General features: G+C 40.1%; 1 protein-coding gene across 3 annotated transcripts in view; it reads left to right on the forward strand.

Moving 5' to 3' along the window:
- The window catches only part of ELK3 (ETS transcription factor ELK3), a 67,832-nt gene extending 54,572 nt beyond the window's left edge, over positions 1–13,260 (forward strand). For 2 of the 3 annotated variants that reach the window (XM_030323442.1, XM_030323440.1), the window contains 2 exons: positions 4,558–4,680; positions 10,804–13,260. In XM_030323442.1, coding sequence (XP_030179302.1) covers positions 4,558–4,680; positions 10,804–10,902 — 222 coding nt within the window. In that variant the 3' untranslated portion in view covers positions 10,903–13,260. The remainder of the gene's footprint in view (positions 1–4,557; positions 4,681–10,803) is intronic. The other variant, XM_030323441.1, reaches the window with a different exon arrangement.
- The last annotated feature ends 2,766 nt before the right edge of the window (positions 13,261–16,026 follow it).

A 16,026-nucleotide genomic window follows, 5' to 3' on the forward strand; every position in this document is an offset into this window, starting at 1 on the left:
GGGGATGGGGAAGGGTGTTGACAGGGCTTCCTGGAAGGCATGAGCACACTTGGGCAGGGTAGCGACCATCTGGCACATAAGGTGAAGGGGGCATTGTAGGCAGAGGAACAGCTTGAACCAAGCCATAAAGATATGAAACAGCTTAGTGAATGAGGGGCAGTACAGTGGTTCAGTAGGGAGTGGGGACAAATTGCAAAGGTGAAGCCCGTGGTTGGGAGATGGGGCATGAGTGACATAGTTGTGTTTTAGAACTCATCTTGATGACGGGGATTGGGGAGGGGTGAAGCTGGAACCAGTTAGGATACTATTATAATATTCCAGATGAAAGACAAGGGGGATCTAAGGCTGTGACAGTTGGGTGGGGCTAAAGGGGACAGATGTGAGAGAGACATAGGGAATGCCATCCACAGGTGTGAAGGTGGTAGGGGAGTGCCAGAAGTTGAGTATGAGGAGCATGGGATAGGAATAAGCTCGTGGTGAAAGGTTACATGTCCATTTTGGGCCATCTAGAGTGTGAGGAGCCTGTATGACGTAGAACATCCAGTGCCAGCTGGAGCTAAGGAGTTTGGGACTGAAGATAAAGTTAGGGAGTCACCAACATGTAAGGGGTGCTTAAAATCATGGGAACAGGGTACCCCAGGGAAATAAGGTCTGGGTGGTCAGGGAAGGTTCTGGAACAAGTGCTAAAGGACTGGTAGGCTGGAATTCTTAGTGTTCAGGACACATGAAGCAAAGTAGGAGGGTTCATATAAGGAAATTAGGGAGCATATGAAACCAGGTCATGGGGCAACCTAGAATTGTGGCTAACAAATTTTTTCCCCCGGAAACAATGAATTTCAAAGGAAGATAGTATGTTAGGATGACTGATTTGGTAGTGGTGCTCAGAATAGATTGGAAGAGGGGCACCTGGGTGGCTCAGCTGGTTAAGTGTCCCACTCTTGGTTTTGGCTCAGGTCATGATCTCACAGTTTGGGAGTTGGAGGCCTACATCGGGCTCTGTGCTGACAATGCAGAGCCTGCTTGGGATTCTCTCTCTGCCCCTCCCCTGCTTTCTATCTCTCTCTCAAAACAAATACACTCAATAAAATAAAATGAAGACTAGATTGGAAGAGAGGCCAGAGGTGGACTGGTTTAGGTGGCATTTGTTGAATGCCATTTAGTAAGGTGATAGGCCTTGAATGCAGCAGAAATGGAAATGGGGGAAATAAATAAGAGAGTCACTTCAAAGAAGGATCCACAGGCCGTGCCCAGAGGTTGTAGCAAGTGGGAGGCATTTTGTATCTTAGTGACTAGGATGCTGGGTTGTAGACCGGGGATCGTGTCTTGTCCTATCATTGTATCCTTGGCACCTGATACATACCATGTGCTCAGTATTTCTTGAGTGGATAGATCAGTGGTGGTATTGATAGACACGGGGAGTCCTAAGAAACACTAGGTTTGGAAAGAAGGTGAGGAAGGCCGGTTTGAACAGGCAGGGCATTCCAAGTTGACACGTCCAACAGGTGACAGATATGTGAGGGGATGCACCTGGGGTTACAGATCACTTCAGCTCATCAAGTATTTAGAAACTGGGTACCACAGGAGGAATAAAGATGAGCAAGATGCCTTACACGCTACAGAAAGAGGCATAATAAGGATATGCAAATTAACATAATGAGGTAGAAAATGTTAAGGAAAAAGTGGTTATAGAGTGTTATACAGATTCAGGAAAAAGAGGAAAGATTGAGGGAAAAGCAGAAAAGTCTCCTTTGAAGGGGTGGTGTTTTGATGGGCAGAGGGAAGCAGGGGTAGGGTAGAGGAGGAGGTCTGAGGGCACGGTCCAGGCAGAGGGCCTTGAACCAGGGAACTCAAATGGGGTATGTCTGGGCAATGCCAGCTCACCAGGTTTAGTTCAAATGTGCAGGCTTTTTAGGAGACCCTGTATTATGCAGAAGAAGAACTGCGTTGGGGTGGGGGAGATGAAAACAAGATCCCGATAGGAAGGTCTTTCCCCTTGAACATCAATACCCTTTGCCTTGGGTCCTCGGGCCTCTCCTTCCCTACAGCTGATGGGATCAAGAACTCCCTGTCTGCCATCCCGAAGGGCCCATTTACTAAAATATCCTTTGGTGAAGGAAGAGGAAGCATGCATTTTGCCTGTGGCTTCTTTCTTTAGCCTCTAGCCCTCGGGCCCAGCCCATACCACCTTGCCTGACTCCAAGAGCTTGTGGAAAGAGGCTCTGAAAACTCGCTGTACTGGAGATTAGCCATGGTGAGCGTTAAGAGGGCCGTCCCTTGAAAGAGCAACCCAAATAGTTTTTTCTTTATAGCCAGAAGATCTTCAGGGAGAACGGGGATGGGAGGGAGAAGAGTGAATGAAGTCCTTTCAAAAATATTTATTTGCATATATTAATGGAAGATATTTCAGACATGCGAAATAGATGGCTGCTGTATTGAGTACATCCTGCATCCCTGAGAAACAAGTGTGCACACATTTTAGACTAAAATACAAATTCTACACTTCATGTATTGCTCAAAAGATCACAGAGGAGTGGATGTCTACTTATGGCCATGAATAAGAGAAAGCTAGCTAGCTGGGTTTTGTAGTCCAGGCTTATTGTCTCTTTCGAGCTTGGGGAGCTTCATTGGTAAGTAAGCTAGGAGGCCCTGAACACACTGTTAATCGTGGCATATTGTGGTGGGAATTTGGTTCCAGTGCAACGTGCAACTATTAGTTCTCCGATCACTTGAGCTTGTGCACTTGAGCCTAATATGGCCGAGAAGAGCCTTGAAGGTACCGGCAGGTGCCTGGTTTCAGGACATTGAGTACGGTTATATATACATTGAGAATTTCTCCCATGAACAGATGAAATTCATAGAATACGTCAGGTTCACTTTTTATGAACACTTCTTGAGCGTTTGCTGTGTGCCAGGCACATGTATAGAGTTTTACATAGACCATCTTATTTCATCTTCCTAGCGATCCTGTAATGTAGGCATTTTTTTCCTCCCCATTTTATAGATGAGGAGACCAAGGCATAGAGAGATGACCTTAGTAGTAAGTAGTGGTTCTGAGGTTGGAACACTGGCAGAGCCCATGCGAAAAAAGTCTTAATCGTCAGACCAGATGGCCTGGTGCATTTGTGAAACGGCCTTGCATTAGAACTGGGAAGCACCTCCAGAACACGTATTTATCCTAATAACCTTGCTGGTCATTCCACGTGTAGGCAATGCTGTGGAATCAAAGATTCAAATGACTTGGTATAAATTAGTTCACCTTTCAGTAGCTTCACAGTTTGAGAACCTTTGGAGGTTTGTCTCCTTTCCACTGAACACAGCAGACCTTTCAACTTAGGTTTATGCCAAATGTTCCCGATAATTAACAAAGCTGCTGAAGCCAATTCTAGGAAAAAATAACACTCTAGCATCCAACATGATGCAGTGTGCACACTGGAGCCTTTGCTGTGGTTCTCATTACACAAAGCACCTTACTGACATCATAAAACCGCGGAGGGGCTCCTTCTAGTCACCAAAGGTGCAAAACCACCCTGGGCCAGGAGGCTGCCTCAGCTGAGAACAAAAGCCATGCAGACTTACCAGCTGGGCGAGTTGTTTCTTCTGCCCTCTAGCTGGCTTGCAGGCCAGGACTCCTGCTGTGTGTGTGCGAGCAGATGCAGTCCTTGGCACTCCCCTGGGAAACCCAGAGTTTTGGCTTTACACCCAGTCTAACAAGAAAGAATTTTTCCCCCTCCAAACCATTGCCAGGGAGATGAATTCTCATCAGCCCCACATCCGGAGTGGAATTTGGAAAACCTAGTTCAGAACTTTTGAAGAAGCTGCTACAGGGTATTTTAACAGCAAATCCTAAAATCTGAAAGGGCTGCTGCTTTCTGGGAAAGTGAAGCTCGAGAGGCTCTTTAAAAAGTGTGTGTGAGGGGCGCCTGGGTGGCGCAGTCGGTTAAGCGTCCGACTTCAGCCAGGTCACGATCTCGCGGTCCGTGAGTTCGAGCCCCACGTCGGGCTCTGGGCTGATGGCTCGGAGCCTGGAGCCTGTTTCCGATTCTGTGTCTCCCTCTCTCTCTGCCCCTCCCCCGTTCATGCTCTGTCTCTCTCTGTCCCAAAAATAAATAAAAAATCGTTGAAAAAAAAAAAAAGTGTGTGTGTGTGTGTGTGTGTGTGTAACCCAAGTAATGGATGTCCATTGTAGGAAAATAAGAAAAGAGAGAAAAATATAGCCCCTTCATGGAGTCCTATTTTGTACACTAAATCTTGTTTAATGGGGGAAGGGAGGCAAATTGAAGAGACCACCTGGACAAAAGTTGCTATAAACTTGTTTTACAACTAGAATGTTTAGGGGAGGTAACTTGTCCATACTTTTCTCCTTTATAAAATTGCTAATACAGTTAGCATTGAAGAAAATTAAACTGTGCACAGCCTTGCAGAAATAACATGGTTTCCAGATTTTCCTAAGATGGTGAGGCTTGTTTCTTGGTTCAAGGCTAGTGTACCTAGCCTCAATGCTGATCACGGCTAGAGTCAGCTGATACCTTTATCAAAATCTGTGTGCTTTTTTCCCAGACACCAAATGGATTGCTTCTGACCCCGAGTCCACTGCTATCCAGCATACATTTCTGGAGCAGCCTTAGTCCAGTTGCTCCTCTGAGTCCTGCCCGGTTGCAAGGGCCAAACACGCTGTTCCAGGTGAGCATTTAGAAATGAACTTGTACACACTAAACTTCTAAGGGATGTGTTTCCCCAGTAAATCCTGCATAGGTTACAGACCACTACCCTCCATGGTTAAAATGTGAAGTTTCCAAAGGGAGATGATGGGGCTGTAAAAGCCAGCCTTCAAAGGCAGACATTTTCACTGAGGCAGAAATAGCGTATTTGTGTCAGATATCCACAAATGGAACAATTAATTCTTGAAGTATCTGGATATCTTCACTGCCTATAAGAACTGGACATTTATTCTGGAAAAGGGACAACTTTAAAACGATTTTATAGTAGCTCATACTTTAAAAAATTAATCAACATATTGACATTAACTTGAAATAAACTGAAAAACAAAAATAATGAAGAATTTCCATACTGTAATAGAAAAGTGATCTGTAGAATTCTGTGAATCGTCCTCAAGTTCTCCCTGTTCCATAAGAAAGGAACATCCAGGGCATTTGGTTAAAAACAATCTTAGCTGCTTTATCTTGCACAAGTCCTGTTACTAGGTAGGCACGTTTATTATTCATTCACACACTGCAATTACGCAGTAGCATTGCCTGCTATCGTGTGGTAATCAGTATTTCCTCTTTGAAAGACTCAAAGACTGTTTCTCACAGACCAAGATGTTATTACTAAGAGAATAGAATCCTAGGGATAGGAGCGAAGCAAAGCTGGGGGAAGTGAAAACACCCTCTCTCTAGCCTGTTGATCTCATCTACCCTAAATCCCATGCCTGCCCCCACCCCCACCCCCGAGTGGCTCACCCAAGATAGTTGTAGTTCTTTTCTCCCCTTGCACCTAGCACTGACCACTCTGTATTTATGATTGCCTGTTCGCCTGGCAATCTCCACTAGACTGTGGGCCCTCAGGAGGCTGGAACTGCATCGTGTTTCTTGTTGACTGCGGTGTGCCCCCTGTGTCGGGCACATCGCTGGGCACACAAATGATGCTTAGTAATTATCACTGACTGACTAAATGAATGGATGTCTAAGAATTCACCAAGAAACTGGAGCACCTCATGGCTCAGTCTGTAGAGCATGTGGCTCTTGATCTCACAGTCGTGAGTTGGAGCCCCATGTTCAATGTAGAGATTATTTTAAAAAGAAAAGAATAAGAATTGTCTAAGAATGTTGTTAAAAAGATCAGGTCTCCATGCTTTTCTGAGTGGGTCATTTTGCTTGTCAAAGTTAATATTTACCTTCTCTGTGCCAGGGGCTATCCATGCTGGGATTTAGGGTCTTGGAAGAAAGGTAGAGCTAAAGAGGTTTTGATTGCTATCTTGCTTCTCTGGTTTCCTAGGAAGGTTGAGGTAGGGACTGTATATCCCTAGAGTAATCAAGTTTCTCTTCAGGCCTGTCTTCTCATCACAAGAAATTGAGCTATGGCCATACACGGCCAACATGTTGATTCTTATCCATCTGAACTCAGGCAGGGAAACAAAAACTAGAAGCAGTGAGCAAAAAGCAGTGAGCAAGCGAAGTACTGGCAAAGTTTCAGATTAGTAATCTTTTGGTAGAGTTAAAAGAGCTTACTTCCTGGTATTCAGGTTGGAACAGCAGTCTTCTAGTATTCGAGTTCCTGATTAGAGCACAAGTTGTTTGGAGCATGTGTATGGTGAGCTCTGTGGGCCTGGGGACTGAAGTCCTACTCCAGTCCTACATCTAACGAGGCCTCCGTAGGGTTCACTAGATGTTTGTGAATGACGAATGGAATCTCCCTTCCTTCCTTACTGGGAATTCTGCCACCTGACTGGTACAGGGCTTAGTGATCTCCTAAGGAATCCATGGAAAACTGTTAGTTGGGAGTTCTTTAGGATCCCTTGCCTTAGAATCTAAACCTTTTCCAGCCCATCACTCCTAACAGTGACAACTGTCCGTGTCCGTAGTGTTTCTACACACTGTCAAGATAATAGGAACTCTGGGTGGATATACGTATCCTCTTCTCTTCGGTCATGGAGAAACCAGTAGCTCTCAAAGTTAGTGTGCAACAGAATCAGCTTAAATGGGGTGTTAAAAACTTGTTGGGCCCCAACCCAAGAGTTTCTGATTCAGAACATCTCGGTTGGGGCCTGAAAATAACATCTTTCCGAGATCGCAGTGATGCTGCTGCTCTAGGAATCCACTTTGAGAACCACTGCAGACCAGTGGTTCCTAATTTACAATTAGAATTCTGCAGAAGAAACTGCTGCATTTAAAGACCACCTGCTTCAAAATTTTCATTTCACAAAATGTACCTCTCCTCTCACCAGAGCCATTCAAAACAAAACTACAACCCAAGGTCAGGATGAGGAATATAATCATTTTTAGATGGCTGGCAGGGCCTTGTGCCCTCTGTCATTAGGGTCCATAAAACTGAGGAAAAACAACTTTGTGCCCTTTAAAATATTATCACTCTTCCTATGATAAGAGCAGTTGTGATAGAAGTTGGAACCAGCAGTTTTTAAAACAGTAAGTAAAACGTAAGAATATTCGAAATTCAGATTATCAACAGTGCTCCTTTCAAACTAATAATTTTCTTTAAAAATAACAAACTTTTCACATATACTGTAAATGTGTTGGAGGAATAAAAGAAATACACTTGGGCTACAGTAAGCTTTAAATGATGCTGGCAAGTTTCCCGTTGTGATAATTAGAAAAGTAAGTCAGAATCCTTAGGGTAACAGTTGACAGAGTGGAAGAGTTTTTGCACAGAAGGTCCACTGGTATAATTATTGTGGCAAGTTATAGCAGATACTGAAGAATTTAAAGGAAGGGGAGAGAAGATACTAGTTTTTCTGGAAGAGGTATATTTAAAAATAAAGTGATTCTGGTCTGAACAGTTTGGTATTTGGAACTTTTATCTATAGGATGTCTGTTCCACTTTCAAAACAGACTGATCAAATTTGGAATAGGTACAGTTAATATCTCAAAACGAGGCAGGGCTAATTAAGGTTTTCAATTAAGAAGGTTTTCTGTAATTTTTAATTCAACAGATCTAACCCAGAAGAGATTTGCAGTGCTGTGTTATCAGGGATTGTAGAGGATATACAATATGGGAATAGATATATAAACAAAACGTTGTAGGAACCCAACAGGGACTAATTTTCTAGCTGGGGACTAGATGGAGGCTCCAGGAAACAAGTGGCACCTGAGCTGGGAAGAAAGGACAGGATTTTGGGTGAGAGAAAAGCACCTTCTAGATAATTTGCATCATTTGACTATGCAGGTACACCGTCTGTTCAGGAAGGGACTGGGTGACTGGAAAAGCAGCTGTGGGCCTTGAATATTATGCTCAGAGTTTTCCACCTTAATCTCTTAAGTAACCATGGGAGGCTTTCTTAGCTGGAGATAGTGTAATAAAAATCTCTATTTTAAATATTTCTTATAGTTTATTTTGAGAGAACGAGCATGAGTGGGGGAGGGGCAGAGAGAGAGGAAGAGAGCAAGAATCCCAAGCAGGCTCCACGCTGTCAGCATGGAACCCGATGTGGGGCTCGAACTCATGAACCATGAGATCATGACCCGAACCAAAGTCAGACACTTAACTGACTGAGCCACCTAGGTGCCCCTATATAATCTCTATTTTAGAAACATATTGCTGACAGCATGTGGAGAAAGGATTGAAGAGGGGGAAGGAAGAGATGAGAAAAATTTGTATTACTTCAAACACTGATGGGAAAATCATTTTTTAGATTACAGTGGAAATGGGAATATATTTAGAAGACATTCCAGAGGTAAAATTGAGAGGAAGACTTTTAGTTGGGTTTCAGGAGTAAGAAGTAGTGAAATTTAGGAAGAGACAAAGATTACTTTTGTATAAGAAGCTCACATTTTTTGAGGGCTACTATATGTTAGACATTGTTTAGAGTGCTTTTCGTGGCTTCTCATTTAATACAGTTGACCCTTGAACAATGTGGGGTTTAGGGGTGCTCACCCCCCCTTGCAGTTGAAAATCCATGTATAACTTCTGACTGTTCAAAAACATTAGCCTAATGTTGACCAGAAACCGTTCTCATAACAGCTGACACATACTTTGCATGTTCCATGTATTATATGCTGTATGTATTCTTATAAAAAAGTAAGCTAGGGAAAAGAAAATTGTAAGGAAAAGACATTTACAGTATTATGCTGTTTGCTGAAAAAATTTGCAAACCTGTGTTGTTCAAGAGTCAACTGTACTCCCAGTAGTTCTTTTTGAAAACCTAAGGAAACTAAGGCCCAGAGATGTTGCTCAGTTTACCCAAGACCGCATGTTAATAAGCAGCAAAACCTGGCTTCAAGTTTAGGGTCATGCTCCTATCACCACTCTGACTGACTTGAGTGAGCACAGAATTGCAGGCTATTGGGGAAGACGCACTGATGGGGACATCTAACTGATAGCAGGAAATGACTGTTGAGTCCAGTATGGGAGAAAGGCAGGCAGAGGGTAAAGTTTGGGGGAATGCTGCAACTTAAGAGAGTGGACGTGGGGAGTCAATAAAGATGAAACATGCCAGAAAAGCCAGGCAAGAGAAACTACAACTTGAGTACAGAAATAAAGGGAAGAGGGCAGAAATCAATAATATCTAGATTTAAACAGGAAGATTAACAAAACCAAAAGCTGACCAGTAAAATGGTCACAAACCAAAATGAGATAAGACTGCAAATAAGCTAAAGGAATGAAAATTCAAAACCCGCTCTTCTTCCAGGGTCTACTCTAAAATCAAGTCAATGCGGGGCGCCTGGGTGGCGCAGTCGGTTAAGCGTCCGACTTCAGCCAGGTCACGATCTCGCGGTCCGGGAGTTCGAGCCCCGCGTCGGGCTCTGGGCTGATGGCTCAGAGCCTGGAGCATGTTTCCGATTCTGTGTCTCCCTCTCTCTCTGCCCCTCCCCCGTTCATGCTCTGTCTCTCTCTGTCCCAAAAAATAAATAAACGTTGAAAAAAAAAAATTTAAAAAAAAAATAAAATAAAATAAAATCAAGTCAATGAGAATAGTAGTTAGGAGCATGGATCTTTTAAAAGAGCATAAGCTATATGTTTAATAGGTGTGATAACTCAGTTGAAATGGGTAAAATTCTACAAACAACTAAAATTCCAAAGTGTCAGAAAAGAAACAAATCCTTGAATATGTTAATGACCATTAAGGAAATTGAAAGAGTATTTAAAGAGCACCCCCACATGCTCCGTCGGGATAACCAAACTTACCTTACAGGATCCTAGATATCAACTGAAGTGACAACCACTGATAAACTGCAAGGCACCAGACATAAATTATTGAAATAGTTTGAAAATTGGACAAATCTATAAGTATTTATTGTACAGTACTTCTACCTTGTGCTAGGTTTTGCAGTTTGATGTTCAGTATTGAAATTTAGTATTAACTTATCTAGACGAAATAGCAATTAAACTAGAAGATAGCCGGGAGATCATTTTGACACCTATCATTCTGGACAATGAAAATCTAGTTATGCATAGTAATGTATTAAAGGGAGGCCTTTAATTATTCTTGTTCAGTTGGGAGTATAGTTGTGGTATTTCTTTCAGACCTGACAGTTGTTATCAAAGCCAGGTACCTTTATCCCATTTATCATCTTAGTTGCCAACAATACAAAAATTAACTTTTTAAGTATTGTTACCGAAGTGGGATATTATTTCATTGTAATTAAAAAGAATACTTCCTCAGCCCCAAAATATATTCTTGCTTTCTAAGCCTTTTAAGGTAAAGTACTTATTTTTAATAGTTATTGAGAAGCATCTTTATAGTACTCTGGACAAACCATGGCCATTTTCAAAATACTATTAGAAGTTTTACATGTGAACCAGGTTGAGTGTGTTGTCTCTGGTTTTCAAAAACAATATTTAAAGCAAATCAGCATTCTGAGTAGCTTGGAACCTTTTAAAAGTATTAGAACATGCTTTAGCAACATATATACATTTTTTTTTTCTAGTGGCCTAGGTATTTAATAATCAGGGAAATTTTCTGGGCCCTATTCTTTGCTCTGTGTAACCGTGATCTCATTCTGTAAAATAATTTGCAACCGACCTGTCTCCCAGGGGTGATCCACCATGGTCTGTCTAGGAATGTAAAGAACTCAGGTTCTTCCCAATGGGTCTGCAATAATTATTTTAAAACTCTTTTGTTCCTTACAGTTTCCAACACTGCTTAATGGCCACATGCCAGTGCCAATCCCCAGTCTGGATAGAGCTGCTTCTCCAGTACTGCTTTCTTCGAACTCTCAGAAATCCTGATGACATCTGGCCACAATTAAAGACTTATTAACTGATGAGACAAATTTGTCCCCCTGGGCTAGTTTACCTGTGTCATGAGAAGGACATTGTGAAACCCTCTGTTAATTTGGTTTGCACTTTTCATAACATGGATGGTCTAGATTTATGTTAGCATTTTTAAAACTTTTTTTTTTATATTCAAGTATATATGAAGATCTGTTTGGCATTAAGTGAATTTTAATGTTTTTGTTTTATATCTTCTTAGCTCTTAAGTGTTGAACACTGTTGACAGTGAAGAACTTTTAATGGTTTTCAGTATAACTAATAAGGATGTGAAGCTTTTTTTCTCTTTAATTCCGCATACGCTGAACTATGCTTATAGACACTATAACCAGCTGTGCCTTCCTTTGCATTTAGTTTTATGTAAATGATTTATATATTTTTTAGTATTAAGAGAAAATGTTTGAAAGACAAAAATTAGTATCAAACAGCTCTCTAGTAGAATTTCATTATTTTCCACAAGTAGGCAACATGAAAGCATATTCATATTTTTCCTTTTCGCTTTCAATTGTATAAGAATTGCCTTAGAACCTCTTTTGAACTGAAATTCAGTAAATGTCCAAGTTAATGTTTTTATAAAATAAACTAAGCCATATTTAGAAAATAAACATTCATAAAAGAAAATGTTCTAAAGTGCATTTTTTAAAAAATGAACTTTGAAAGGCTAGCCACCTAGCTGTTTACAATCTTTTAGACTCCTCCCAAGCATAAACCAGAGATGGAAATCTACATCAAGTTCACTCTACCCATGCCCTTGAAATATCTATGTAAGCATGTTCTTATTTCAAATAATCAGCTGTGGTTCTCCCAGTTTCCCTAGAGAATCACACCCCTGATATATTTCCTGTACCATTATGAGTTAGGGTAAACCCCTACAACCATAATTAACATTTAAAATACCTATGCTTTGGAAGAGGCTCACAGACAACAATATTAGAACACCAAGTATCTTCATGTGTATAGGCATAGCCTTGCCTGTGAAACTGAGAGGTAGGATACATTGCTTTATGTATTACTAAGTTTATGGGGAGAATGAAGGAAACTGGATACAAGAAATATAAAATTCTTCAGGAACCTCATCATTATGGAACTGAATTAGTAACAATTTGGAGCACTCAGCAGTTAACTCTCTTGTGTAGCACAGTTTAGAGCAGTGATAACAAACATCAGGCACCACTCTAAGGCACTGTTCTGTACACGAGGTAGGAAAATTCTAATGTGGAGAGAACTGGAAAGTGTCCGGCACTTTCGATTCAAGATCAGATTATCATCCTGAACTGTAAGTAACCAATTTGAAATATGGCTAAATAACTGACTCCAAAGTAGGTGTTAAGTGGCAAGGATTATGGAAAAGCATAAAAAATAAAGCTTGTAAAAACACAAACATTTCTGCAATTTTCTAAAAATCTTGAGATTTTTCAATTGGAATTAAGCATCTCTGTACATCTCCAATATACAACTCTGGATATAAATTCCAAAATCCACAGACACTACTGTCACTCCCTCATAGGCTGAGGAAAATTCTGTACTAAAATAAAAGAGCTGGTCTGGGGAACTGAGATGTACCCAACATGGAATGCTACAGGTAGAGGGGGGCCTTTGAGAATGCTTCTCACCACTGTTTCCACATAAGGCAATTACACAAACAACTGGGAGCTGCCTGAGGCCACACAGCTCATTAAAGATAGAACAGTGACTGGTGCTCAGTCCAGTTATGCTTTTCCACTCCTGGCTGTAACTAACTACTGGCCCCAAGCTGTATGTTAGAACATTAAAAAAAATTCATCGGATAAGTGAAGAACATACCCCAAATGGAAGATTCTTACAGAGAAAGTTAATCAATGTACAAAAACTTCAACCAAAAATATTTTTAAGTGTATATGCTGATTGGAAATATTCAAATGACTATAAACCCAATTCCTATATTTCCTTCCTTGAAATACTATGGACTCTAGCTGTTTATTAGAAACGGAAAAACACCATAATTTTTATGGATCAGAAAACTATGACACAAATAGAGAATTGGAGGTATTGAAATGTAACTCATAGCTCTGCCTCATTCTGTGTGTGTGTGTGTGTTTTAACAGTTATTTTAGTCAGAGAATAGATTTCAAAGAACATATTAAATAACTTTTTCCTTTTTATTGTCTGCTTGATCAGTGTTAAACTACTACTATAGCTAAGGTTTTATAGAACTATAACCTAAATGTTGGTCTCTTTGTACACACCTTTTCTATGAGTGCATATCTTCATTCACTTTCATATATGTATCAATTTTACTATTATTTTTGTTTAATAAATACTTTGTGATAAAAGGTGCAAGGAGGCAAATGGGTTGGTTTACTTCCATTTACTTGGAACGATCCAAATTTTGCTTTTCTATATGGGTAAGAGCTGAAAAATAAGTCTTGGCCTCTAGCCTCAAATATGATACATCAAAACATGCTCTTCTATATGTAATCTGCTTCAAAGAGATATTTAATGAAACAAACAATTATTGAGGTTGAATTGGTGAGGGTTGGGGAGGAGAATGGGTTTGAAAAGTGGTCCCCTCATCTTTTAAATCTTAAGGTTTACCAATCATTCTACATTGAAAGATAGGGTAGGTGATGAGGAAGGGAAAAAAACAAATGATCATTTCTTTTAGCTGCAACTAATATCATACTCAATGGTAACTGAAAGTGTTTTCCCCTAACATAAAGAACAAGGATACTCTCTGTTGCCAATTCTACTTCAACACAGTACCGAAAGTCCTAACCAAAGTTAATTAGGCAAGAAAAATAAATCCAAATTATACAGGATCTCTATTCATAGAAGACATCGTCTTACATGTAGAAAACCTTAAAGAACCCACAAAAAAAAGTTAATAACGTCAGCAAAATTATAGGACACAAAATCAACAAAACAAAAATCATTTGTATTTCTACACACTAGCAAATGAAAAATTCAGAAAATAATTCTGTCTACAATAACATCAAAAAGAATAGAATACTTAGGAATAAAATTCATCAAGGAGGCACAAGACTTATATACTGAAAAACTACAAAACATTGCTAAAAGAAATTAAAGACATCCTGCATTTATGGACTGAAAGATTTAATATTAAGATCACAGAACTCCCAAATTAATCTAGAGTCAATCAATGCAATTCCTATCACAATCCCAATGGCGTATTTCCTCAGAAATAGAAAAATCCCATCCTAAAATTTATATGGAATTTCAAGGGACCCTGAATAGCCAAAACAACCTTGAAAAAAAAAGAACAAAGTTGGGGGACTCACTCCTTGATTTCAAAATTTACAAAGCTACAATCAATCAAAACACTGGTACTGGCCAAAAGTGATACAGACCAGTAAAACAGAATAAACTCTCACATTTATGGCCAACTGACTTAACAAGGGTGCCAAGACCATTTAATGGGAAAAGGATAGTCTTTTTAACAGTGCAGGGAAAACTAGACATTCACATGCAAAAGAATGAAGTTAGATCCAAACTTCACACTACATACAAAAATTAACTCAAAGCCCTAAATGTAAGCATTAAAACTATAAGAATATTAAAACAGAGGAAAATATTCATGATCTTAAATTTGGCAATAGTGTCTTAACATATATCACCAAGAGCAGAAAAAGAAAAAAAAAAAAAAAAGATACACTGAACTTCTTTAAAATGAGAAGTCCTGGGATTCCTGGGTAGCTCTGTCAGTTTAGCATCTGACTCTTGATTTCAGCTCAGGTCATGATCTCATGCTTTGTGGGTTCAAGCCCTGCATCGAGCTCTGCACTGACGAGAAGCCTGCTTGGGACTCTCTCTGCCCCTCTCCCACGTGCTTGTGCGAGTACATTCTCTTTCAAAAATGAACTCTAAAAAAAATAAAAAGTCTTGTGTATCAAAAGGATGCTTTCAAGAAAGTAAAAAACCCACAGCACAGAAGAAAATAACTGCTAATCGTATCTCTAATGAGTCTAATGTCTAGAATATATAAAGAACTACACAGCTTTATGACCCAACTCACCACCATCAACAACACAATTTCAAAATGGGTAATAGACTTGAATAGAGTTTTCTCCAAAGCAAATATACAAATGGCCAATAAGGACATGAAGAGATGCGCAACATCCTTACTCGTTCAGGAAATGCAAATCAAAAAAGCACAATAAGATACCAAGTCATATGTACTATAATGAATATAATAATTTGTTTAAAAAAGGAACAGAAGTGTTGGTAAAAATGAGCAATTAGAACTCATATATTACTATTAGGAATGTAAAATGGTACAGTCATCATGGAAAATTGTTTGATGGTTCCTCAAAAAGGTAAATATAGATTATGCATGACCCAACAATTCCACACCTAGGTATTTAAGCTCAAAGAAATGAAAACAAGGACCCAAACATATGCTGGTACACCCATACTCAGGACAGCATTATTCAGAAAAGCCAAAAAAATGGGGAAAAGTCAGTGTGAAATCAACAGATGAATGTTTAAACAAAATGCTGCATATTCACAGAATATTATTCAGATATGAAGAGAAATAACATTGTGATACATGGTACAACATGGATAAAACTTGAAAACATCATCTTAAGTGAATGAAATACGACACAAAAGGGTGAATGTGGTATAACTCAATGTATATGAAATATCTACAAAGGCAAATTCAGACACAAAAAGTACAGGCATACCATGGGTGGAAAGGCATGTAACTCTTGATCTCAGGGTTGTGTGAGCCCCGTGTTGAGTGCAGAGATTACTTAAGTAAATAAATAAAAAAGAAAAGTACAGGCATACCTTGGAGATACTGCAAGTTCAGTTCCAGTCTGTTGTAATAAAGCAAATACCATAATAAAGTGCATCAAGTGAATTTTTTGGTTTCCCAGTACATATAAAAATTATGTATAGGGGCACCTGGGTGGCTCAGTTAAGCCTCTGACTCTTGATTTTGGCTCAGGTCATGATCCCATGGCTCATGAATTTGAGCCCCGCATCGGGCTCTGCATCATCAGTGCAGATTTTCTCTCTCTCTCTCTCCCCCCTTCTCTCTCTGCCCCCTCCCCTGCTTGCACGCTATCTCACTCTCTCAAA

This window comes from Lynx canadensis, chromosome B4, assembly GCF_007474595.2.
Source record: "Lynx canadensis isolate LIC74 chromosome B4, mLynCan4.pri.v2, whole genome shotgun sequence".
NCBI lineage: Eukaryota > Metazoa > Chordata > Mammalia > Carnivora > Felidae > Lynx > Lynx canadensis.